Source organism: Watersipora subatra, chromosome 11 (assembly GCF_963576615.1).
Source record: "Watersipora subatra chromosome 11, tzWatSuba1.1, whole genome shotgun sequence".
Taxonomy (NCBI): domain Eukaryota; kingdom Metazoa; phylum Bryozoa; class Gymnolaemata; order Cheilostomatida; family Watersiporidae; genus Watersipora; species Watersipora subatra.
In genome coordinates this window covers 11,215,900-11,243,673 of record NC_088718.1, presented here as the reverse complement: position 1 = coordinate 11,243,673, position 27,774 = coordinate 11,215,900, and the positions used below count along the sequence as shown (strand labels likewise).

General features: G+C 34.1%; 1 protein-coding gene across 1 annotated transcript; it reads left to right on the top strand.

Annotated features, from left to right (window-relative positions):
* LOC137408628 (uncharacterized) lies at nt 1–27,774 on the top strand. Its single transcript, XM_068095219.1, has 5 exons — nt 1–181; nt 7,649–7,830; nt 19,764–19,866; nt 24,126–24,313; nt 27,049–27,774. Exons 1-5 carry the CDS (start codon nt 100–102, stop codon nt 27,241–27,243), a joined length of 750 nt encoding a protein of 249 aa, XP_067951320.1. The 5' UTR covers nt 1–99; the 3' UTR covers nt 27,244–27,774.

Below are 27,774 nucleotides of genomic sequence, written 5' to 3'. Positions count from 1 at the left end.
TGAGTCGCTGAGACGCAAATAGTGAACTGACATTTTGAGGTCTTTGAGGAGAAAATCAAAGAGGGATATTCTTTGTCAGGCACTCCGCTAGCAGCTCTCATGACAGCGTTAAACGAGCACAGACATTTCGGCAGCATACCTCGAAAACTAGCTAGACACACTGCTAAACTCTATAACAATGGTGAGTGTAAGAAGGCTTCTGAGTCATTTAGAGTTTGTGAACGCTTGAGGTTACATAAAAGCAAAATTAGACTTGGATTTCATCTTTACAAACTTGCAATCTCGTAATACATATGCATCACAATGTCTCAGAAATAAGAATTTGATGCGCAGTATATTTTAGTAGGCCTAGAACTAAAAACTGGTTTACACTGTATCATAGTATATTGGTAGTAATCCCACAATACATCAGTGATTGTCTGCAATAACACAGTTCAGACTATCACAAATTCATCTATGTTTACATCAGCGATTAGTCTGCGGCATTGTGTTCACATCGAAACGATGAAATACCACTCCCGCAGCAACTATCCTGAAGGGAAATATAGATTAAGCAATCAGTGACAGCCAATCACCAATCACCAAAGTGGTGAACGCCGCATAGACCATTTTGGATATGCTGCGAAATGTAAGGAAAGTTTGACAGCTAGAAATATTCCTTGACATATCCGTATTGCCTCGTGTGATAATATAATTACTGCATTCACGCTTACATGGTCTACAGATAATCACCAAGAAGGCAATCGTGGCGTACTGCGATACATACTATCATATGTATCTATTGGCTTTAGTTGTTGGTAAGAGGAATAAGGAAATGCTGACAGAGTCATAGAGTCTTTTCATAGGAAACAATGCTGCTTGTCTCCTATACTAATAAGCAATCAAAGTCTTGGTAGATCGAACCAAAATCTTGGAGTCAAGAACTTTGTGCAAGTCTGCACAGCATTTATGATTATTTACTCAAACGCTTATACAGCTGGAGGGGTTATCACAGGTTTGACTATAGTTTGGAAAGGCTAAAGGTGTGTTTACACCAGGACGATGTGTGGGAATTGTGTTTCCTCTGAGAGAGTTGGAAAAGCGTCTCGTCTGTTTATGGTTTGAAATAAGTTTTCACAAGACTGGCAAGACTTTATACCAACTCAAATTCTGACAATAAAATATTTGTCACCTTTTAGCCAATGAAATATAACATCGATAGCCATTCCATTTTGACTGTTTATCACCATCACCATGAACGCACAAGGAAGTCACGTCAGTGCTACATACCATATGCGTGCTAATTCTTATAGTAGTTCTAGTATAGTATATATATATATATAATAGAATATAGTATATTAATCAGTAATAATAGTAACAATCTAGGAATATAACAGGAACAGGACCAATTATTCGGATTTGTGTTTCCAGACAAAAAAATCATGGCTGTGACTCAGTAATTAGTCGCTCAGTATTTATCAATTTTAATGCTATTTTAACCAATCATCTGGGAGAACAGGATACACCGCCATTTTTAAGCTTGTATTTTTGGCGCTATCATGAGATCTGATGGGTCAATTTTTTGTACTCTCTCAGTGATGGCCATCATAAACGAACAAATATAGTATGCAGCATTTCACTGATTTTGTGTCGGTGACAGAGGCAAAGCAGTTTTTACAACCGATTTGCGTTTTACACCAAATTGACTTTATTGGCGGCGTGGAAGCAACTCCCGCAAATCCTCCTGGTATAAACACCTTACCAGACACAATACCTACAGTGTATGTATATGCTGGTAGATAAGGCCTGTAGTAGACCTACATTGTATGTAGCAATGCTAGCATAACTTGAAGATCAGCGAACAAAATAATGTGTCTTGGATCTTAAAGAGCTAATAACTCTGACACGACGAAATCAATAGCTGAGACAAGAAGACAATACAGTTGATAGCATGGCTCCTGCCCTTGAAAATCAATAATTTAGTAAATTTTCAATAAAAAGTTATTTTTGTGCTTGTTTATAACGGAGGCTCATCAACCACAAAAATCGAACAGAAAAATTTAATTTCTCTGAGTAACAATCAATTTTTAAATTTTAACATTATAATGCTCATTTCAGTACTCTTTCGCTACCGTGAGCGGATGTATCGCCAATCGTGGTAATAGAAGTACAGACCGCAAGCCGATGTATTGGCTAATCAATAGAGTTTCACTTTTCTTTTCATTGCTAAGCCTATAAATTAGCTAGACTAATCAAAATTTGTCTCCAATGAAACGCTTTTGTTGCCAATCACGTACAACTCATCAAAAATCTTTTTGCTAAGCAATTTCATTTCTACTAATGTTTTAAAACGATAAAACCAGACCGCTACCCAAATGGCAATAAGAAATTCTTCTCGTTTGTTCAATGCAAAGGAAACGTCAGAAATTTTGCAAGAATGGGATTCATTAAAATATTTTGTATTTATCTTATAGAAATTTTGGTTTTGAATAAGATGCATTTTATAGCAAAACAATATCTACATTGATTCTCGAGATATTGCATAAATACTAGCGGTATATCGGATTTTCGAAAATTCGTTTGAATTAATTTGGTCAGGATAGCGAATTTAGCGCAGTAGCGAAAGAGTTAAAAGCTGAAGATCTTTTGCTATGTTTTCAAGACATCAACTCTGAGTTTAGTCAAATAAGTTGACTATAGTAACTAATTATAACAATATATTATTTTTATTAGTTTTGCTGTTAATGTTATTATTTAGTAAGTTATAAGTTATTTTATAAGTAACAATTATGTAAGTTCTATTAACTAACCAAAGCAGTGATTAACTTAAGGAGTATTCCTGTTTATAGACAGCAAAGTGATAATAAATTGCAAAGGTGCAGAAACCTTTCCACGCAGTTAAATAGACTAATTGGTGATGGCGCAGGGAGGGGGTTGGCGAGTTAGCTTCATGTGCCAATGAGTGAGTCAAGTGAGATATTTTTTCAATGAGTGTACTGCAGGTGGGTGGCTCCATGTAAGATAGAAAATTGGTGTACGTGATCGCTATTAGACTGGTTTTCTATGACCACATGCTAGCTTCTAATTATAAACACGATTAAGACAACAGATTTTCGGCTCATGAAATATATAGTCAAAATAGCGCTACGCTATAGCAATAAAAAAAATAAAGTTTATCACCTTTGAGCGCTTAGCTTTTGCAATAAGCATAATTCATTGTCATTCACAAAGTTTGAATAAAAATTTAATAGTGGCTATGAAAGATTTGCCTAATTTGTGGTGAGCAAGAGATCTGCTATCTTGTGTACTTAGAAGTGGCCATGAAGCAATTGTGGAGACAAACCTGTTGAAGCCTGTCTTGCTATGCAGACATCGAACATCATTTCAGCCCGTCAGCATTCCTGCCATGATAAGCAGGCAGCTGGTGTCTACATGCCTCAATCTGATGCATATATGTGTAGATAATCTATTACACTAGCTGTTGGATAGGAAGGAGTGAGAATTGAAATGCACGCGGCAGCGGCAGCCTGATAAATTAGCTTACATTAATTAATGGCAATCAACGTGAGATGAAAGGCTCTTCAAAAAGATCTACGGTTACTGTTGCCCTTCATAATACCAACATAATCATGTAATCCTATAGTCAACTCATTGCCTTTCGGTAAAACTTCAAAAAACCCAATCACTTAGCCCACGGCCCATTAGGCAAAATTAGATCAATATTTTTCTAGATCGTCCTTGCTAGAATGCAAAGTTGCAGCATTGGTCAGCTGCCAACGGCACATCAGAAAATCAACTCGTTTAAATCAGCTCACGGATATATCATTTTATACGTTGACTAACACCGATGTAATAACTACGGTCATACTAATGTCAGAGACTGTACTGTGTCAAGGTCAGTGGCGTGGATCGCAGGATTTTCAAACAGTGCATTTATATTTAGCTCCATTATTGTTTAATTTCAACTAGTGTAAGAAAAAACTCTTTACTTTCACAAATTTGGTTGCTGTTTGTCAGCCATTCACTTTACTTTTGGACCCTGCCATCTGCTTTTTGATAATTGTCAATATTGTAAATTGCTATTTTTTCAACAAAATCTACATTGAAAGATTAATTATTAGCAGTATTTACGATAAGATAACAGCTTATGACTGTGTTTTTTACCAATATACATGTATTTGCTAAATCATAAATGCTTTTATACGAAGGCTGGTTTGATTGATTGAGTTTATCACATTGAAACCGTAAGAATTAAGTTAACGGAAGTGTAACACGAAAACTTTTGGATATTGGAGTGTAGCAAGCACGAAACACTGTTTTGCTTTTCTTGATCTAAGGTTTAAACGGTGTCTACTAAGCATCTTAGAGTTGCCTACACAATAGCTTATAGCAGTGCTCATATCAAAATATAATCTGACCTTAGCTTCCAGCCATAATCCAACCAAAACGCTATTCAAAAAGTAAATCGTTTGAATTCCTCATTTTTCTGCCACATTTCTGCTAATTTTTTTGCTACAAGTAATCTCTTTTTTTTATAATCTTTTCTAAAAGTGAAAGAGGCTTGTGTAGACATTTTCACATTATTTTATACCATAACTAAAAAAAAAAAATCTATAAAGGGCAATCAAGTTCTCATAAATATCATAATAACACAGCAGGTTAGGCTGAAATGCATTGTGGTACCTGTTGCATCCAACACCCTAGCCTTGTTTTATCAAATTAGTGCGTGAAATAAAAATATTTAGAAATAGCTTATGTATTATATTCTAATAAAAAATAAGTAATACCTGACTACACAAAATACAACATACTGTTGCTACAGAGCGGCGTGATCAGAGCCGTAAGAACCGAATCTCTGGTCACCGGACTGAGCCTTTTTGCCATCAAAGAAGGCTCGATCATCAATGAGCAGGCTCAGATGGCGGAGTAATCAATTACGAGTCCGAGCGATAAATAAATAGAAAAGTGGGGAAAATTAACAAAGAGTTGTAAAAGGTTGTATAAAAGAAGGAAAACACCATCATATCAGCGGAACAAGTTCAGGCTATCTGCATGGTTGCCATTCGTTGCACACACATTTGAATTCATGTATTTACATGTATTTGTGCTGAAATAAATATGCTCTGCTGACTAAAGGCTTAGTGTGTCGATTTGCTGCTTGAAAACACTCAATGTTTTGCAAAGCACAAGTAATGATAGGGTAGACTTCGCAATGCATAAAATGAGCCAAACATGGTGATAGAAATGGGTAGCATAACTTACTGTAACTAGGTACAATATTACCAAACTTGGGTTATATATTTGTATGTTGCTTCAGTTATTAGTTGCAAATTCTAACAGCATCTTTTTCAATTACCAAGCTGTTATATTTTGAGAAACTTCAAAAGTCGTATGCTAAAACCTACGTTACTGCCCATAACTTTCGCATCACATTTTTTAAAACTCATTAAAACTTTTAACAAGGAACTCGTAGGAACTTCACGATACTTGTGAATGAATAATGATTTTGTGCAAGATTTGAGATGTTTAGACAATTCATGTAAGGTCCAATATGATGTCAACTACTTGTTCCCAAATGTCATATCTACAATTCATTAAATTATGATAGAATTCCGTTGCTTCATAATTTAATTGAAGTTTGCTTATAAGCCAATTGAAACCCTCTATGCAAAGGTTTGGTAAATAATGCAGGTTTTTTCTCGGTTTTAACAAATCAACACTACCATGTCATGTGCTTAGCTATAACAAGTACTTCAAGCTACTGAAGTATGCTGGCATGAATATCACTCTCATTAGAGACAGCAGCCCTGGATTGGTCAACAGCGACCCTGGCGCGTGTCAGCAGCGCAAAACTAAGAGAAGAATAGGGAAGTCAAAGGGAGTCATCAAATTCTACTAATCTTTCTCCGTCTTTTTTGGAAAGAAAAAATGGAAGAATGCCTAATGAAGTCGAAATACAACCGAGCCTCGACTTACGAACGATCCCCTCTACATACAAAACTTTCAATATATATTTATGGTGGATGTCGTCATCGTTACTAGCTGGACACCGACCAGCCGAGCAGTGAATGGGGGCGGAGCTAATATTTTTCCATTGCTTTATAAGAACTCACTCCCTTAATCACAGTAGCAATGCTCGTGTTTGGCACTTGTATATGCTATCATGGTTTTGTTCTTAGATATATTTAACATGCTTTTTTCTAAAACTTGTTGACGTCAGCGTTTCTAGAGTTGATGCCAATAAGTGAAGTGCGTAGGTTCTCAACCGGGTCGAATCACAGCCAGGCTGGAATATAGGTTTCTTTCCACAATGTAGAATTGAGCGAACAATTGTGTCGATATATAAAATAATTTTCAACATATGGTATTTAAAACCTTTTGGAACACTGCAATTTTGTAAGTGAAAGTAAAAAGTTTGTAAAAATTAAAAATAATAAAAACTTACATGTATATAAATTCAATTATTAAAAAATAATTAGTGTGAACTAAATGATTTTACACTGTAAGTTTTTATCACTCACCCAACCACTGCACCGAGCACATCTTTAATAAAAAAACTACAAAACTCTTTTCACTGATGATGATCATTATTAGTCATTATCCAACTGTCTGCTCGCTTTTTCTGTCTCCAAACAATATATATTGTCTGATTGGCACAATTACTATGTGGCTTTAGAAGGTGCCCGATTAGCTCAGTTGGTCAGTGCGTCAGTCTATTAAGCTGGAAGATGTGGGTTTGAACCGCATAATGGGCAATATTGCAGTCACATCATTACTTGCTTGTATACAATTTTGTGATTGCATGAAAATTGGCACATTTAAAATAACTACTATTGTAACACAAAAACAGAAGTCATAATGGTATCATGACATAATATTAAACTTTGCTGATTTGCCTGCTATTGCAATAATGCAAAAGCAATGAAAATTTGTAAGGACTGAAGCAATGATACCCTCAGTGGAAGAATATTGACAACAAAAAAAACAAAGTAAAAAATTACATTCACAAAAAATAAACACTTGAATCAAACTCGCTAAAAGCTGTGCACGTCTCAAAAATGTTTTTAATAATAGATTTTGGTTCGAGTGGATTAAACAGCAAGAATGAACGAGTAGAGAAAAATAATGTGACAACTGCATCAGCTAGCCAATCCACCACAATTTTCAGTTGTGCCTGATTGAGCTACATTTAGCATGATCAAATGTTTAGATGCAAGCTTTTGGGTTACCGTTTTGTTGTTTTTCCCACTTACAGAATCAGACATCAGAAAATTCTTGCTTTATTGTCTACGCAATTCCTATTTTAGAGAACAAACCAGTAGTATAAAAAGCACTAAGACTTTCGGTCTAAACTGTCCAATCAAATGTGGGTTTTAGTTGTGATTGGCTGAACCAAATTGAGTAAGGTTGGAGCCATTCGGTTTCAAGTTTTTCAGCATAGGTTACTTCCACGGCTCCTTTAAGCAAAGATTCTGGCATCAGAAACTTTTGTTTGATGGCTATGAGACCATGTTTCTATTTGTATCAGACTAACTAAAAGCCATTCTTTTTTACAAACATCCATATTACATAGGGTAGACAGCATAAGATAGTATATCCTGTCCTTTGGGCCATTGTTTTCAAATCTCATTAGCGTAAACATTTTTGGGTATGTCTTCTGTGATTGCAGTTGTCTTGGGAGATACCAATATAGAAGTGACAAGCGTATCATGGTACACGGCTACATTTAGCTGGTCAAACAATGTCAGTTCTACATCATACTATGAATTACACTGTGGTCCTATCAACTCCACATTTGGCTACAACCGAACAGTCATTATTGATAAGGACTGCACAGCTTACACATTCTGGGTTTGTTACCTATTTGTTTAGTCTCACATCTATCTCTTCTCTACTTGTATAGTCCCACATCTATCTATTCTCTACTTGTATAGTCCCATATCTATTTATTCTCTACTTGGATAGTCCCACATTTATCTATTCTCTACTTGTATACTCCCACATTTATCTATTCTCTACTTGTATAGTCCCACATCTATCTATTCTTTACTTGTATAGTCCCACATCTATCTATTCTCTACTTGTATAGTCCCACATATATCTTTTATCTACTTGTATAGTCTCATATCTATCTCTTCTCTACTTGTATAGTTCCACATCTATCTATTCTTTACTTGTATAGTTCCAAATCAATCTATTCTCTACTTGTATAGTCCCACATCTATCTATTCTTTACTTGTATAGTCCCACATCTATTTATTCTTTACTTGTATAGTTCCAAATCAATCTATTCTCTACTTGTATAGTCCCACATCTATCTATTCTTTACTTGTATAGTCCCACATCCATCTATTCTTTACTTGTATAGTTCCAAATCAATCTATTCTCTACTTTTATAGTCCCACATCTATCTATTCTCTACTTGTATAGTCCCACATCTATCTATTCTTTACTTGTATAGTCCCACATCCATCTATTCTTTACTTGTATAGTTCCAAATCAATCTATTCTCTACTTTTATAGTCCCACATCTATCTATTCTTTACTTGTATAGTCCCACATCTATCTATTCTTTACTTGTATAGTTCAAAATCAATCTATTCTCTACTTGTATAGTTTCAAATCAATCTATTCTCTACTTGTATAGTCCCACATCTATCTATTCTTTACTTGTATGGTCCCACATCTATCTATTCTTTACTTGTATAGTCCCACATCAATCTATTCTCTACTTGTATAGTCCCACATCTATCTATTCTTTACTTGTATAGTTCTAAATCAATCTATTCTCTACTTGTATAGTCCCACATCTATCTATTCTTTACTTGTATATTCCCACATCAATCTATTCTCTACTTGTATAGTCCCACATCTATCTATTCTTTACTTGTATAGTTCCAAATCAATCTATTCTCTACTTGTATAGTCCCACATCTATCTATTCTTTACTTGTATAGTCCCACATCTATCTATTCTTTACTTGTATAGTTCCAAATCAATCTATTCTTTACTTGTATAGTCCCACATCTATCTATTCTTTACTTGTATAGTCCCACATCTATCTATTCTTTACTTGTATAGTTCCAAATCAATCTATTCTTTACTTGTATAGTCCCACATCTATCTATTCTTTACTTGTATAGTCCCACATCAATCTATTCTCTACTTGTATAGTCCCACATCTATCTATTCTTTACTTGTATAGTCCCACATCTATTTATTCTTTACTTGTATAGTTCCAAATCAATCTATTCTCTACTTGTATAGTCCCACATCTATCTATTCTTTACTTGTATAGTTTCAAATCAATCTATTCTTTACTTGTATAGTCCCACATCTATCTATTCTTTACTAGTATAGTTCAAAATCAATCTATTCTCTACTTGTATAGTCCCACATCTATCTATTCTTTACTTGTATAGTTCCAAATCAATCTATTCTCTACTTGTATAGTCCCACATCTATCTATTCTTTACTTGTATAGTCCCACATCTATCTATTCTTTACTTGTATAGTTCCAAATCAATCTATTCTTTACTTGTATAGTCCCACATCTATCTATTCTTTACTTGTATAGTTCCAAATCAATCTATTCTCTACTTGTATAGTCCCACATCTATCTATTCTTTACTTGTATAGTCCCACATCTATCTATTCTTTACTTGTATAGTTCCAAATCAATCTATTCTTTACTTGTATAGTCCCACATCTATCTATTCTTTACTTGTATAGTCCCACATCAATCTATTCTCTACTTGTATAGTCCCACATCTATCTATTCTTTACTTGTATAGTCCCACATCTATTTATTCTTTACTTGTATAGTTCCAAATCAATCTATTCTCTACTTGTATAGTCCCACATCTATCTATTCTTTACTTGTATAGTCCCACATCCATCTATTCTTTACTTGTATAGTCCCACATCAATCTATTCTCTACTTGTATAGTCCCACATCTATCTATTCTTTACTTGTATAGTTGCAAATCAATCTATTCTCTACTTGTATAGTCCCACATCTATCTATTCTTTACTTGTATAGTCCCACATCTATCTATTCTTTACTTGTATAGTTCCAAATCAATCTATTCTTTACTTGTATAGTCCCACATCTATCTATTCTTTACTAGTATAGTTCAAAATCAATCTATTCTCTACTTGTATAGTTTCAAATCAATCTATTCTCTACTTGTATAGTCCCACATCTATCTATTCTTTACTTGTATAGTCCCACATCTATCTATTCTTTACTTGTATAGTCCCACATCAATCTATTCTCTACTTGTATAGTCCCACATCTATCTATTCTTTACTTGTATAGTTCCAAATCAATCTATTCTCTACTTGTATAGTCCCACATCTATCTATTCTTTACTTGTATAGTCCCACATCTATCTATTCTTTACTTGTATAGTTCCAAATCAATCTATTCTTTACTTGTATAGTCCCACATCTATCTATTCTTTACTAGTATAGTTCAAAATCAATCTATTCTCTACTTGTATAGTCCCACATCTATCTATTCTTTACTTGTATAGTCCCACATCTATCTATTCTTTACTTGTATAGTCCCACATCAATCTATTCTCTACTTGTATAGTCCCACATCTATCTATTCTTTACTTGTATAGTTCCAAATCAATCTATTCTCTACTTGTATAGTCCCACATCTATCTATTCTTTACTTGTATAGTCCCACATCTATCTATTCTTTACTTGTATAGTTCCAAATCAATCTATTCTCTACTTGTATAGTCCCACATCTATCTATTCTTTACTTGTATAGTTCCAAATCAATCTATTCTCTACTTGTATAGTTCCAAATCAATCTATTCTCTACTTGTATAGTCCCACATCTATCTATTCTTTACTTGTATAGTCCCACATCTATCTATTCTTTACTTGTATAGTCCCACATCAATCTATTCTCTACTTGTATAGTCCCACATCTATCTATTCTTTACTTGTATAGTTCCAAATCAATCTATTCTCTACTTGTATAGTCCCACATCTATCTATTCTTTACTTGTATAGTCCCACATCTATTTATTCTTTACTTGTATAGTTCCAAATCAATCTATTCTCTACTTGTATAGTCCCACATCTATCTATTCTTTACTTGTATAGTCCCACATCTATCTATTCTTTACTTGTATAGTTCCAAATCAATCTATTCTCTACTTGTATAGTCCCACATCTATCTATTCTTTACTTGTATAGTCCCACATCTATCTATTCTTTACTTGTATAGTTCCAAATCAATCTATTCTCTACTTGTATAGTTTCAAATCAATCTATTCTCTACTTGTATAGTCCCACATCTATCTATTCTTTACTTGTATAGTCCCACATCTATCTATTCTTTACTTGTATAGTCCCACATCAATCTATTCTCTACTTGTATAGTCCCACATCTATCTATTCTTTACTTGTATAGTTCCAAATCAATCTATTCTCTACTTGTATAGTCCCACATCTATCTATTCTTTACTTGTATAGTCCCACATCTATTTATTCTTTACTTGTATAGTTCCAAATCCATCTATTCTCTACTTGTTTAGTCCCACATTTATCTATTCTCTACTTGTATAGTCCCACATTTATCTATTCTCTACTTGTATAGTCCCACATTTATCTATTCTCTACTTGTATAGTACCACATTTATCTATTCTCTACTTGTATAGTCCCATATCTATCTCTTCTCTACTTGAATAGTCCCATATCTATCTCTTCTCTACTTGTATAGTCCCACATCTATCTATTCTCTACTTGTACGGTCCCACATCTATCTTTTCTCTACTTGTATAGTCCCACATCTATCTCTTCTCTACTTGTATAGTCCCATATCTATCTCTTCTCTACTTGAATAGTCCCATATCTATCTCTTCTCTACTTGTATAGTCCCACATCTATCTATTCTCTACTTGTATTGTCCCATATCCATCTCTTTTCTATTTGTATACTCCCACATTTATCTATTCTCTACTTGTATAGCCCACATCTATTTGTTCTCTACTTGTATAGTCCCACACCTATCTATTCTCTACTTTTTTAGTCCCACACCTATCTATTCTTTACTAGTATATTCCCACATCAATCTATTCTCTACTTGTATAGTCCCACATCTATCTATTCTTTACTTGTATAGTTCCAAATCAATCTATTCTCTACTTGTATAGTCCCACATCTATCTATTCTTTACTTGTATAGTTCCACATCTATCTATTCTTTACTTGTATAGTTCCAAATCAATCTATTCTTTACTTGTATAGTCCCACATCTATCTATTCTTTACTAGTATAGTTCAAAATCAATCTATTCTCTACTTGTATAGTCCCACATCTATCTATTCTTTACTTGTATATTCCCACATCAATCTATTCTCTACTTGTATAGTCCCACATCTATCTATTCTTTACTTGTATAGTTCCAAATCAATCTATTCTCTACTTGTATAGTCCCACATCTATCTATTCTTTACTTGTATAGTCCCACATCTATCTATTCTTTACTTGTATAGTTCCAAATCAATCTATTCTTTACTTGTATAGTCCCACATCTATCTATTCTTTACTTGTATAGTTCCAAATCAATCTATTCTCTACTTGTATAGTCCCACATCTATCTATTCTTTACTTGTATAGTCCCACATCTATCTATTCTTTACTTGTATAGTTCCAAATCAATCTATTCTCTACTTGTATAGTCCCACATCTATCTATTCTTTACTTGTATAGTTCCAAATCAATCTATTCTCTACTTGTATAGTCCCACATCTATCTATTCTTTACTTGTATAGTCCCACATCTATTTATTCTTTACTTGTATAGTTCCAAATCAATCTATTCTCTACTTGTATAGTCCCACATCTATCTATTCTTTACTTGTATAGTCCCACATCTATTTATTCTCTACTTGTATCATCTCACATCTATTTATAAACTTTTTTTTCTTTTTTCTGTGAAATACTTGACCAGTCATGGCGTTTTTATGTCCCAGGGACCAGCCTTTCAATATATAAAATATTCGCAAATCAACAAAATAATACTTGTTTTACAATTTTTTACAGAGTGATCCAATGAAGGATCATCCTTTGACAAAAAAGAAAAAAAGGATCTTTTTAAAAAAGATAGATTCACTCACCTATCTGTAAATTCAAGATTCGCTCTTTCAAACACTTGATAAGCATGCAACATATTTTTGCTGTCAAACTCAGAATCAAAGGTTAAAACTTTATTCAGTTTGAGGGCTGAGTATATAAATGTGCGGGTAGAACAAGGTACCAAAAGTTTAAACAAAGTATTTAATTGCTTGGGGAAAACTTGCTCATATAGCTAAAAATATTTTTATTTTTCAGAACACTTAAGCAGCACTCTGACATGCATTTTACTGCTAGGCTCGACACAAGACGTTGACTATTCTAATTTATCTGTATATAGTGCATCGCGTGTAACAAACTGCAGGAATAACAACGCTGCCCTAACTTTTGCAAAAGTTTATACAAAAATCAGTGTAAAATGTACTGGCCTGAAACTCACATAAATTACAGTTATGAGCAGATTTATTGCTAATTACATAAACAACTCTATTCCATAAAGATTTCACTAGTTTTATGGAATGATCTGATGTTTAGATTGTTCATGAACAGACCATGTAACAAGGATATGTGATAATGACAGTGGCTGACTGTGCACAGGGCAGCTATAGTAGCACAGGCTGAAGGTCTTGCATAGGATTACACTCTAATTAATCTGGGATAATGACTTGTTCAAGGACTTTGTTGAAAAAACAACGCTGTCACAAATTGACCGATCCTTATTAGGAGTCAGCCCTCTCATAAGGTTTAGATAGAAACATACATTTGTCAATATTTTAATGAGACCTTTTGTGTAGGATTTATGGCAGTACAACTCAAAATATTGATGATTAAAATCCTGCCAGTTGACACGCGTGGTACCACCATTTTGATTATTGAAGATATTGTGGTGGACTATTTTAACTTTTTTTCCATGTTTTCAAAATTGGAAAACCTAAAATCTAAAAAGCAGAATAAGGCATTATAGAAAACTAGTATGCTTTAAAAACACTAAAACCAAAGTGTTTAGAAACATTAGTGTTGCACTAAAAATATGTAAAACCCAAGTGTTTCTAAAAATACTTGAAAAACATCAGAAGCACTTTGAATTAGCAATAGTAGCAATACTTGAATCAACTACTTTCCACAAACATGATTTATATCATGATATACATGGTCATGATTTGTCATGTTATATCATGACATAATATGACAAATATCATAATATAACATGATATTCTCTCCCTTCAAAGTGTGAATGCTACAAAAAATAGTGCCCCAACTGGATTACTAGGATAACACTATTAATATCATTTCCAGCTAACGAAAAAAAAGTTTATCGTGAGTTTGAGATGCGCAAGCAAAATGAGCAGTTTGCATAAAAGTTACTCCACACATTGAAAATAAATATTCCAACTCAACTAAAAAAGAAAAGTTAAATTTTTACCATTACTTTGGTCATAATCGTAATACCATTTAATTTTTTTTGTTTCAGGTTTAATTAAAAACTAACCATACTTTCTAAACAAACTTGAATGGAATCACATTGTCAGATCAATCACTCTGATTGTTTATCTATAAAAAATCTGTCTGCTATGCTATCTTGAAAAATATGCACCCATGGAGCCTAGAATATCAATAAAGCTCATATTCATTGGTGTAGTACATTCATATAGTATGTAAGCTAAATTTGATTTATGACAGACGCATTGATTGGTTTCCAATAATGGAATGTCTAGTCAGGTTTGAGCGTGGGTGCAATAGCTGGTTGTATTCACAATTTCAATGGCAATCTTCTCAGATCTTTTCAAAGTAGCGAGTCAAGCATTCTAAATCCAGGTGAATTGACTTATGAATAGCTTGTGGTAAAAACTAGTACTCGGTTAACAGGAGTACTTGAAAAGTCATGAAGGTTAGTTAACCTGTCTGGCTAGTTCCATATGCTTGAATATTAAGGACTCAGCAAACTTCAATGCTTTTCTTGTTAGAAGGAACTCTTGGAAACTTATTGTCTCTCGTGTCAAGTCAAGGCTCAGGGCTAAAAGTGCACAAATCTAATGTTCAGAAGATGTAAATGCAAAAAAAACTATATTAAAATAATAGTATTTTAAAAGTTTCTGTAATTTAGCTTAACAAATGTTACTGGCATATTTGAATATTTTTGGTCTCCAGCTACAACTAAACTTGGCTGGTTGAATGATGCACCAGTAAAATATTATAGACAATGTTTATATATAGTTTACACCAAACTATATACAACTATTATAAACATTGTTTATATATAGTTTACACCAAACTATATATAAAATCTAGAGTTAGCTAAAGTTTTAACCCATGCGTTAAAATACTTTTTTTATGTCATGAGTAGGCATTTTTAATGATATGTATATCGCATCTTGATTAGCTGAAGCACCAGTTACTAACAACCGTAGATATAGCCTTAGTTACTGATATCCATAGATATATCCTTAATTACTAGTATCCATAGGTATAGCCATAGTTACTAGTATCCATAGATATAGCACTAATTACAAGTATCCATAGATATAGCCCTAATGTATCGTAACTAACCCAAATAGTTATTAGTAGCTCAGTCCAACTGATTACCACATCGTAGTCCAATTCTATGGGGAACATTTTACAAGTTAGCTTTGTCCATCTCACCCATGTCTATATAACCTACCCATATCTATGTCATAGTCTATGCTCACATTTCATATCCTGCAGCTTAACCTCGCTATTGACAGCCATAACACAATGCCGCTGCTTCTACTTTGATTGGCTAAGAAGTTATTTAATGTTCCCTTCTGAGCATTGCAATGGAAAGGAGTTGAATATACTACGTTGGGCAGAATTCTAGTTAGCAGTATTCTACAGCAAAGACAAGGGTTGTGCAGAGCTGCTGCCAAGCTCTCATAATACATTTTAGTGCAAGCATATATCACGATACAGCTAGTTAATTGCCACTTGAGACGCTACCCAGCAAGAGTCACACTCTTGCAAATTGTCTCGCAAATCAATACTCTTGGCAAACCGGAAAATAAACAGCGCGTTAGAGGAAATGAGCGGTTCGCATGAAAGGGCAAAGATTCTTGTTCAATACTAGTTACGCTTCCTCTCAGGTAACATGATTTTAAGGAAACAAATTTACAAAATGGGTGTGCAAGTGTTTTACAAATATTTGCAACCATTATATTGTATTTACCTCTCACAAACTGACCTGCGCGTAGCAACTGAAGTTAGCAAATCAGGGCCTTATTGTTACTTGGTGCTTTATCAACTAGTAAAAAAGAGGACCAGTTTAGAAAACCTGGTTTATTTATGATTGCTGAGGGTTATCTACTTACATCATTAGAGGCAGTATGCAAGGAGGGCTCCCTTGCCTTAATTTGGTCAAATGTCTCTGGACCAGATGGCAAAGAGTCTTAGGACATCACAGACACAGCTGCTGTGGAAAGATTGAACTACCAGCCAGATGTTTGAAAGTTGCATGTTTTATTCATTATTCTAGCATAATCAGGCACACATCCAAGACTCAATAAATTTTTACTGTAATAAGAGCCATGCTCATACACCTGTTCACAGCTAGATGTTGAAAACAGATTGCATCTTACAGGATTTGAACCCATAACAATTTGATTGGTAGACTGACGCATTAACCACTGCACCAATCCTTCACATTCCTTCCTTTAAAATCATTACGCTTATTGTCCTTGCTTTTTCGGTACACCTGACTATCTCTCACAGCACATCAGACCACCAATTATAAATGCAGACTCACAGAGAAAAATCAGCAAGTTTAATTTAATGAGCAATACCAACTCTAAAAAGACTTCTAGTTTTGCGTCTGTACATAGTTGCAACTGTTAATAATTAGCCAATAATTCGTTTGAAAACCCTATATCCCACTTGGAAATTATCTTAGTGTTGCATGACGTATGTAAACATTTCACACTGTTGAGTGAGTTTTGATGCAAGGAGTAATGAAGGAGAGAGCAATAGGCTATCTGACAAATCTTTGAACACCATTATGATAATGGTCAATTAGCTCTTGGTCTTAACTCTAGCTCTCAATTAGGTGTGAGTACTTTAGCTGCAGATTTCACCTATTGGCAAGCTCAAACTGACGAAATTGAATGACTGATCACATTAACAAATAAATTAACCAATGAAAATCGGCATCGATCAAGGGAAGCCATCTTTACTTGATTCTATCTTATTTCTGTCAAAGAACCATCAGCATATCATATAATACAGATCTTCAACAATTTATGATTACAACAACATTTGTGCAGCTACATGTGCAGCTTGTACAACATTTGTGCAGCTTGTGTATTTGCATAGCTACATCATTACTCCAGTAACAACGTTACCCTTACAAAAATCAACCAAGCACAATGTGCTGGCTTGCGAAATCTATTATGTAGATGATATAGGTCCTAAAAAGTTTGATGTTAAAAGAAGCATTTTAAAATTTTCTGTCATTCAATTGAACAATTGTCGCTGGCGTATTGAACTGTATTGTGTCTCCAGCATTGTCTAAACTTGATTGGTTAAGTGATGCACTTGTGAATTATTATAAAGTAGGTTTGTATATAGTTTACACGGGTCGTTTTTTAGCTTTTACAGTCTAAATTCTCTCTTTTTATAGTTTTGTTCTGAGTTGTATAGTATGAAATTTGAAGTGCCAAAACATCTTTGCTACTACTTTAGGAGTTGTCTTGTCTGAATGTTGGTCTAAATTTGTTTTTCCACATTGAAGATAACTCCAAATCAGCTCAGCTAAGTCATGCTTAAAAACGTCTACTTTATGTACAAGGTAGAAAGGTAAATACTTGGGCAAAAGATCCTTTTTTACGTATTGGCTAATTCTGCTGACACAGTAACCAATCAGATTGTATGAATTTGGCAGCTGTAGCAGCGGATATTAGTTAGCTACTGTTATTCTGTGTCTAATGTAATCTCAGGCTTTTGCAAGTATGACATTCTCAGGAGGAATTGATAAGAAATCTGACAGCACTGCAACACTAATTAGTTATTTTCAGCTGGCAAGGTTGAACAAGGCCAGTGGTAGCCATTCTTAAAAATGGATCAATGCAAGCGTCTCAGCATCAGTTAACAACACTTTCAAATCTTTTTAAAACATAAAAAATGATAAAAAAAGTTAATTTCACTTACCAATACTATGCAGTATTTTGGCAGTTTGGTTTGTTGTGGGAGACCGTCAGGTATGCCAAAAAACCCAAAATAATTGTCTGTACCATGATAACCTGCCGGCATGGTGCAGGTGGTAGTATGTTGGGCAGTGAAGCCCATTGTTGTGGGTTCAAATCCCAGATGATGGAATCTTTTTCTCAACCTCCAACAGGGGTTTTGGGTAGACATGAATATCATTACAAAAAATTTTAAGGTACTTTGTATATAGATTAAAATGTTTGAAAAGTCACGGAATTTAATAAATAATTATGTTTTTCTGGTTGATAGTAACTATGTTGATTAAAAAACAAATGAACATGTTTAATATAATAATAGTAAAAATATTGAAAATAAATTAATCAGCAAAAGCAGAGGATTTATAGTTTTTTAATTTCAACAGAGAAAAGTTAACAAGAAATAAGCAGTGATAGAACATATAGGTGCAAAGTTGAATACAGCCAATAACCTGCGAATATATTTTAACAGAATTCTGAACCAACCGCTGAAAAACATAAAACATCATATCAACAAATCACACTGACAGCATACCTTATATAAACAGGCAGCAGGTCTTATAAAAATCAGTTTTGTTGTTGTCTTTACGTTAGTTACCAGCACACAAAACATGAATTTTATTAGGGGGGTCAAAGTTAGAAAAGTTAGAGATCGAAGTTTGCTATTCTGTTCTGTATTTCTTCACTAAATAACATGCTAATGTTATAGAGCAATATCTAATTAAGTAGTTCTCACATATACGAAAATATCGGCATAAATTCGTCAAGTTTAAAGTTACGTTTTGGCTGGTGCTATTATTAGTAGTACTCTGGTAATCCCATGCGCCATGAGAGATCGTCATGTGTAGCAAATAATTGCACAATTACTCCGCATTGCAGCAAGGAAGTCGAGTGGGAAAGTTGGTAGTGTGCCAGCTGGCAACAAGAATATCCCAGTTTAATTCCTGTATGGTGCAATCTTTTTTCCTGACGCTCTTAGCGTGGTGTCCAACAGAAAGATGGGCCGGCATGACTCTTATTATAGTAAAAATTATAGTTATTACGGCTATGTTTTTACTCACAGTGCACGTTTGTTATACGACAATACATCAGTTATCATTGTTTGCAAACTATTGACAAAAGCATTTAGGAAAAGTTTTTAAGAATACATCGAGAGGCATATCCATACTTGCACACTCCTATTGAGACTTGAAAAATTCAGTTATTGTCACCATCATCTACATCAATCATCATAAACTACCACAATTCTTCTACAATTATGAGAGGTGTGTGATAAGGAGCCGAACATCATAGGCAGTTCTCTCATACTATTATATACCCAAGTCTTTACAAAAGCTACCACAATTCTTTTTACACCTCTCAGGGTTATACAATTGAAAACTCGATGTCACATATAGACAAAGAATCTAGACATTCTCTTAGCCACAATTTAGGAATCCTCGGTTAAACTTACATGCACTTTTAGCTTTGTTCTATCAATAAAACTGCTTGTTTGAAGGACCTAAAGCCATCTGTCTCCTACCAGGCCTGGATAATGAGCCACTTCTACGAGGACCATGATATAACTCGCAGCAACAAGATACAATTTCAGACAGAGCCTGGTGAGCTTTCTTTTCATCTGCTGACCTAATCAAGTTTTGCTCAAACCTAATTGGACAACGATAATTAGTAGAAGAGAGTTAACAGTAAATTTTAGAAATTACTTGAATAAAATTAAGGTAGCTCAAAGTTTGGTTCTACTGTGAATTTTTGGTTCTACTGATCAGAGACAAGTAGATTTTTAACTCTTCTGTTAAAATTAAAACAACTTAATTTGTTCAGCATTTTGACTGTGAAAATACAATGTAATGCATATCATACATATATCATTTAACCCTTTCACTGCCATCCATGTCCAAATTACTAAAAAATTACTAAAAGTTGCCAATTTTGCTGCATGATATGTATACAATGTTTTTCAATTTCAAAACCCTATCTAAAACCTTTTTGTAACATATTTTATGCTGCCAACATGTTAACAAACATAGCTATGCAAAAATTTCCATGTATCTATATCATAACATTATTAAATCTATGTAAAACTACGATCGCTACGAAGTTATAACGATTCTGTACAATGTTCGTTATTCTTACAAAAGTTTTACTTTTGCCACTATCAGAGTCAGTGCTGTCACTTTCATTATCTGAGCATTTATTTAGTTCTGAATCGGCTATAATCTCATCAACATAAGTAATTATATGTTTTCTATCTCGAGAGGTACTTACATAAGTCATAATAACACTAAATGGTTTGAACGTCAGAAAGAAAATATGTTAGTTTTGGAGTTTGGAATTCTCAAACAAAGATTTAAAATTGCTTCGCAAATTTAGGCTGATTTTATAGAGAAATCTTCCGACAACACTGCAATACCATAAAAATACTGGAGATCGTTGGTCATGTTTTGTACAAATAATAAAAGAATGTTATAAAGCAATTGCTGAGAAATTTACAAAAATGCGTATAAAGCAGAGAAAGAGTTAAACACAAAATGTTATCAGATTTCTTTTTATAAATAATAATAAAACCATATAAATAATTTTTGCCAATAATTATTAAAATAACTATTTTTGTCGGCTTCTCTTTATGGTGAGCTTCTTATTATTGTACATCTCTTTTGTGTCATGTAATTATTTATCGTTGTGTTTAATTAGCTGTAGTGACTTATAAAGGCCTATTGCAGGTGTGTCAGCTGTAGAGCAAATTAAACGTATTATAGTTGGTTCTCAAGCAAAAATTTTATTTAACATATGGCAGTTGTAACACACAAAGCTCGAGAAAAGTTAAATTCATATATCGATATTTGACTGCGTATCGATATTTGACTGCGTATCGTTATTTGACTGCGTATCGTTATTTGACTGCGTATCGTTATTTGACTGCGTATCGATATTTGACTGCGTATCGATATTTGACTGCGTATCGATATTTGACTGCGTATCGGTATTTGACTGTGTATTCATATTTGACTGCGTATCGATATTTGACCACGTATCGATATTTGACTGCGTATCGGTATTTGACTGCGTATCGTTATTTGACAGCGTATCCTTATTTGACTGTGTATCGTTATTTGACTGCATATCGATATTTGACTGTGTATCGATATTTGACTGCGTATCGATATTTGACTGTGTATCAATATTTGACTGCGTATCGATATTTGACTGCGTATCGATATTCGACTGCGTATCGTTATTTGACTTCGTATCGATATTTGACTGTGTATCGTTATTTGACTTCGTATTGATATTTGACTGTGTATCGTTATTTGACTGCGTATCAGTATTTGACTGCGTATCGATATTTGGCTGCATATCATTATTTGACTGTGTATCGATATTTGACTGCGTATCGATATTTGACGGCATATCGATATTTGACTGCGTGTCAATATTTGGCTGCTTATCGATATTTGACTTCGTATCGGTACTTGACTGCGTATCGATATTTGGCTGCATATCATTATTTGACTGTGTATCGATATTTGACTGCGTATCGATATTTGACTGCATATCGATATTTGACTGCGTGTCAATATTTGGCTGCTTATCGATATTTGACATCGTATCGGTATTTGACTGCGTATCGATATTTGACTGTGTATCGATATTTCACTGTGTATCGATATTTGACTGTGTATCGATATTTCACTGCTTATCCATATTTGATAAACTAAGAAATTTAAAAAGAATCAAAATTCTAAAGTTTGGATAGCTGCTAATAAATATATTTTTAAGCGCTTTGAATGTTCAGAATTCATTTCAACAAAACATCCCTCTGTCTACAGCAATGCTATCTGATACCTCAGAGTTCTAAACTTTAGGCTTGGACAAACTCTTAACTTAGACCAAGCTAAATGTTATCATTTATGACAGGGCCGTTGTAATCTAGTGGGTTAGACTGTCTGTTATAACCTAGGCAATGTTGTTATGGCTATTTTCGTCTTCAAGTTTTATAATGCCCTGAGGACTGTTTTATTTCTAGATCTTCAGACACGACTGAAATAGCTTTAAAATTACGTACAATCCATATTAATACTTGTTTGATTCAGCAAACCCACTAGAGCACCTGATGTCTTATCAATCTTCTATGACGTTCTTAGAGCAAACAGTCAGCCAGTCATGCAAGCCCTGGCTGGGTCTGAGAAGATTAATGTGATGATGTCTAGCAAAACATGACTTGTGTAGGGATTGTTATATTGCTAGAAACAAGGACAAAGCTGGACATACATGTATGCTTTTAGCATGAAGCCATGGGCTGTTTGTTTTTACAAAATGTTCCAGACCAATAAAGCCTGTGGAATCTAATTGCGCTATTTTTGATTGGCCTACTTTGCTCCAACAATGGCCAATTACACCATAAGTTGATTGTTAAGTGCATTTCGGTCCACTTTTGCACAAAAAGGAACTGAAAGGCATTTAGAATTCACAAAAGACATGTTTTCAAAAAAATGAATTGTAAACTTTTTAAATTTTGACATTGGTTTATAGCGTATAAATTAATGAGGAGAGCTGGAACGTTAAATTTTTGTTGCCATGATAAGCGCACAATTTTTTAACAAAGCAAAAAAATTCCTACCCAAGTCAGAAACCATCCCAAATTGTATCTTGGCAGCATTGTATCTTGGCAGCATTGTATCTTGGCAGCATTGTATCTTGGCAGCATTGTATCTTGGCAGCATTGTATCTTGGCAGAATGGTCTGCTTATCTAAACTGTACTACAAGTAAAAAGGTTTAAAGATTGACTTGCAAAAAAATTCACATTACAGTTATTTGGTATCAAAATGTTCACCATGTCTTACTCCGCTGTGTTGTAGGTGCAGAACATGTGGAAATGTGATTACAAGCTCCTAAAAGCTCAAAAACAAACAGTTAATCGCAGCCATCGCGAAAAACGCCGTATTTTGGAATCTCTTTATCTCGATGACGTACTGAACTCGACGGGGTTATTGTTTTGACATGTGATGTTATGACGTGAAATTAAAGGCCAATAAAAGGTTCAATATGAAATGACTCGTATCACTAGTTTATGATAACACTTTGGGCTCTACCGAAAAGCCCTTATCAAATATAGATGCTTGCTACTTTACAGTTTCATTTTAGCCTGGTCTAATCATCTAGTTGTAATCTGATCATGTGACCCATTTACTTCCTGTCAAATGGTTCGAACAATTTCTGCAGTATTTTCGACTATCACAGATGACTAACAGGTTTCTCATGTTTATCAGAGGATGATATGCACTCCTTCGAGCTAAGGTTAAAAAATTGAACTAGTTTTTACAGTAGGTTTTGAATTATCAGTGCTCAAAGTGACAGCATTACAATGATGATGAAATAGACGCATAAGGACAATAGACATGGTTTTATTGAATATATATGAGTATTACATATATTGTATTATATATATTATTCTATATAATTACTAGTTATTATACACTATATGTATATATAATAGTATTACTATATACTATTATATATATAGTATATATTGAGTATATTTGTGAAAATATTTCGACGAATGATGTTGCATAAAAGTGTAAACAGAAGCCATCATGTTCAACTACGTCCCTTTTTAGCCGTTTTGGAAAGGGATTCCAATCTACGGCGTTTTCCTGATGGCTGCAATTAACTGTTTGTTATGAGCTTTTAAGAGCTTGTAATCACATTTCCACATATTGTGCACCTACAACACAACAGAGTAAGACGTAGTGAATCTTTTGATACCAAATAACTGAAATGTGAATTTTATTGTAAGTCAACCTTTAAACAAGTAGGATATGAACTAAATACATATTTACATTGCTTTATGTTACCTGGCAGTTCCAGAAGACATATTTCACACGATGGTGCTTGGACAGATAGTCGATCTCATTCTGATCGTTTGTTTGCTGGGCTGTTGGGCATTCGCCTGTTTTCTTTTCTACAAAGAGTGGAGTGCCTTTCATCTCCAGCTGCCAAACAGATATACTCCATATAAAAATTCACCGAAAGGGCTGGAAAATATAAAGGTATGGTTTACCTAATAAAAGTTATTTTGGAAAATATTTTATCTCATAGGAGCTTGTCCAATGGGATCTTTGTTCTCATTACCATGAACTAACTTAAGATTGTGGTAAATGGACAAACCAACCATTGCCCTAGCTTACACTCTAATTCTGATTTTATTACAGAAGCATTGTTGTCATCATCTAATGCTTACAGATATGTTGAATTACATTTTTAGAGTTGTTTCCTCTTTGCCATGTATTGACTTACAAGAGGGCGCCTTTTTAAAACTCAATAAGAGGTTACAACGCGTGTAAACATAAACCAGCTGTCATTATATTATAACTTAAACCGGTATGCCAGTAGCATTCACCGAGAATTACTTAGCTTCAAGGCCTTTCTAAAAGAATGTTTAGAGTATTGTATGCTCCTGATAGGTTAGCTTAAACAAATTTTAAATTTCATTGGCTACATGATAACAATACAAATTTTATTTACTCTGTATGCAACTCAAGCTTTCATTTTTAGTGCTCTATCTAGCTTTTGTGAATCATATCGACAACATGAATGTTTTAGTTTTTCACTAAAAAACACATGTTTTAAAACTGTCAAATAAAAGTTTACCTCAGCACCAAAGAATTTCAACTTGTGACCTTTGCTGTCCTAACAGCAGTATTTATAACTAAAGCTGCTTAATAGCAATTTTTTGAGATTATCATTTCTGATATCACCCACGTTTGTGCACATAGAGTAAAAACTTCATTAACTTAAAAAAACAGCACCTTTATATTATGGTATTGGAAAAACTGACTAAAGTGAATCTTTGCTTGCGTTTGTTAATGAGTTGATAACGAGAGTTATCTAAGATATAGTTAAAGTTGTGCTGACATATTAAAAAGTGACTGTGAGATGAATTAGTTTAAATCAATCAGAGCTGCATGATCAAACATTTCAAGAACAGTGTAACTCAGTGGTAAATCTATAAGGAAAATAGAATAGCTTTATTCGCAGTTGAACTGTAAAACATGACAAAAATTCATGATCAGCTTATCAATCACTTTCCTAGTAACTTTAGATGACAACTCAGTGAACTAATACATAATGAACATAAAAAAATTTACATGTACATGTAGCTGCTAACAGTTTTAAAATTAAGAGTTGTCCTCTTTTTATTTTGCTATTGAAAAGAGTAAATAACTCTTAATGCAACAAAGTTGTATTTTTGCTGTTCACTAGGTTTGTGCAAACTTGGTATAAACTGATATTACAAAAACAGCTTAGTTTAAACATTCAGTACAAAAGGTTGTGAGTTTTCTATCAGCTGGATCTCAAACCACCAGAGTTTGATGAAGTGGAGGTGGAGGTGTACGAGTGATTGCCCCCGGCCAGCTCTGCGTGTGAGTCAGCGCCAAGCCGAGCTGACTCAGATCTACTTGGCCCAGCTCGGCTGAGGCCATTCTAGCATGACTCGGTTTAAAGAGAGGATGAAGGAACCTTTGACACAGCTGACATATAAGGCTGTATGGATGATGAGAAGACCGATAAATGATTGGCCAGTTTCCGCCTGCGCATGTTTAATTGTGCTTTGTACAATGTATTATGCTAAGAGAATATATCCTGTCATTCACACACTGAGTTCTTATTTAGGGTTTGTATGTGGTGCTGGTAAAGAAGTTAATATCTAAGTTTGTAGACAAAGAGTGGTTACTGGATAAACTATGAATAATAATATAGATAGAAATGAAATTAAGGCTGTGTAAGGTCCTTAGACAAAATATATAAACTAAAGAGTATGTAAGGGGTGTTAGTGGTGGGTAGGCTTACAGCATTGTAAAGGCAATACATATACAGTCCAAAGGTTGTTTAATTTGTAATATACCCTATAAGCAGGTAAAACTTAATATACATTCTGTACAAAAGCAGCAATTTTGCAGCGTATCAGTAGCATATAGCTAGCATAAACATTGTTCAACATATAGAATTCGAAAATTTGTGTAAGAGATCTGCTAAAACTGTTGTTAAAATACATCATTCTACATCAAACAGACTTTATTGTTATTTCACAGTAAAGAAGTTGAAACACATAGAATATGCAACAGTCTGTTTGGCTATTACTATTAAAAGCAATACGATGGTTGACAATAGCTCGTTAACATATGAGAGTACTCAGAATGCATTAGGCTCATATGTCGAGGTATGACTGTATCATAAAAACAATGTGATGATGTGGTGTGTGTATAGTTTTGTTAGGTGTCATACTAAAACATGGTTTACCTAAATTAATTGAAAACACATTGAGTATTGGCAAAAATGAGGAGTTGTCAGTCCCTCATCATAGATATATATTTAGTCTAAAGAGGCGGTTGTGGGGTTCATTTAAATTATAAATGGTAACACTTCTTTTAAAGTACTAGTATTATCTTCTTACAAATCTGTACTATCTACATATATTTTCTTAAGTTATATTTAACTAACAGATAACCTAGCAAGAGTTCTATCATTGGAGAAGGGGAGCTCTTCATGTCTGTTTAAAAATATCATGTCCAGCAGCGAGACAAGTAGCGGAAGTCACATGACTAGCTCAATTATACTCACAGTTGGGGCTCAGCTTACTAGTTATTTTAGGTTTATTGTTTATCAGATTTAACTCAAAGTTTGATTTTGTTAGAAATTGCAAAATTTTAAAAATTGTTTAGAAATAATATTATATTAAAGCCCATTGATGTTTATGCTACTGCAAACATGAATTATTTTGCAGGTAATAAAAAGAGCTCAAGACAGCGTTATTTATCGTAATCCAAATCAGTCTATGAGTCTTAAGATCTCGGAACGGAATCGTAAGTTGGCACGAATGCATACCGCACCATCCTCTCTCGTCAAACCAGAAGAAAATGAAGTCAAACTATCAATAAAAAGATCTGATTTCAAAAGACGTACGACTAATGTAACTTAGAGCTTTGGAACTTCCCAACATGCCTTAGTGCTGTCGTTAAAACTCTTCTCTGATAAAACAGAGGAAATAAATAAGTATATTTTTGTGCAAAGAACCAAAGGTCTGAACCAATGGGGGAGTGGCTTAGCTTAAACTTGTAAGGTGATTGGGTGCCAGACAAACGGTTAAATGTATAATTGATGTATATACATTATTTATAATGATTAAAAAGGTTTAGTCTTGTGTTACGCTATGACAAACTATTACGTGTCTTAGACTATAAATGCATACGCAAGTGGCAGTCAACGTTTAATATGGAGAATTACTCAAACCTCAACGCTTAGATGTAAAATTAATCAAGAATTCTGGTTTTAGGCAGTTGGTCAGATTCATTCAATAACTGGTGATAATGGTATTTCTGTGGCCAACCGCTTATCTGTATATGTTCTAGTTATTTTAATAAATATGTTTACGCTGTAATATGCAATATGGTACTGCAGTAGCATGTACGGTCACCTAATATGATCTATGTACAGCCTAACTATCACTGAA

Coding starts and splice junctions, on each gene's coding strand:
- LOC137408628 (XM_068095219.1), top strand. CDS start 100: ATGACAGCGTTAAACGAGCACAGACATTTCGGCAGCATACCTCGAAAA. Junction 182..7,648: donor TGCTAAACTCTATAACAATG/GTGAGTGTAAGA, acceptor CTGTGATTGCAG/TTGTCTTGGGAGATACCAAT. Junction 24,314..27,048: donor AAGGGCTGGAAAATATAAAG/GTATGGTTTACC, acceptor ATTATTTTGCAG/GTAATAAAAAGAGCTCAAGA.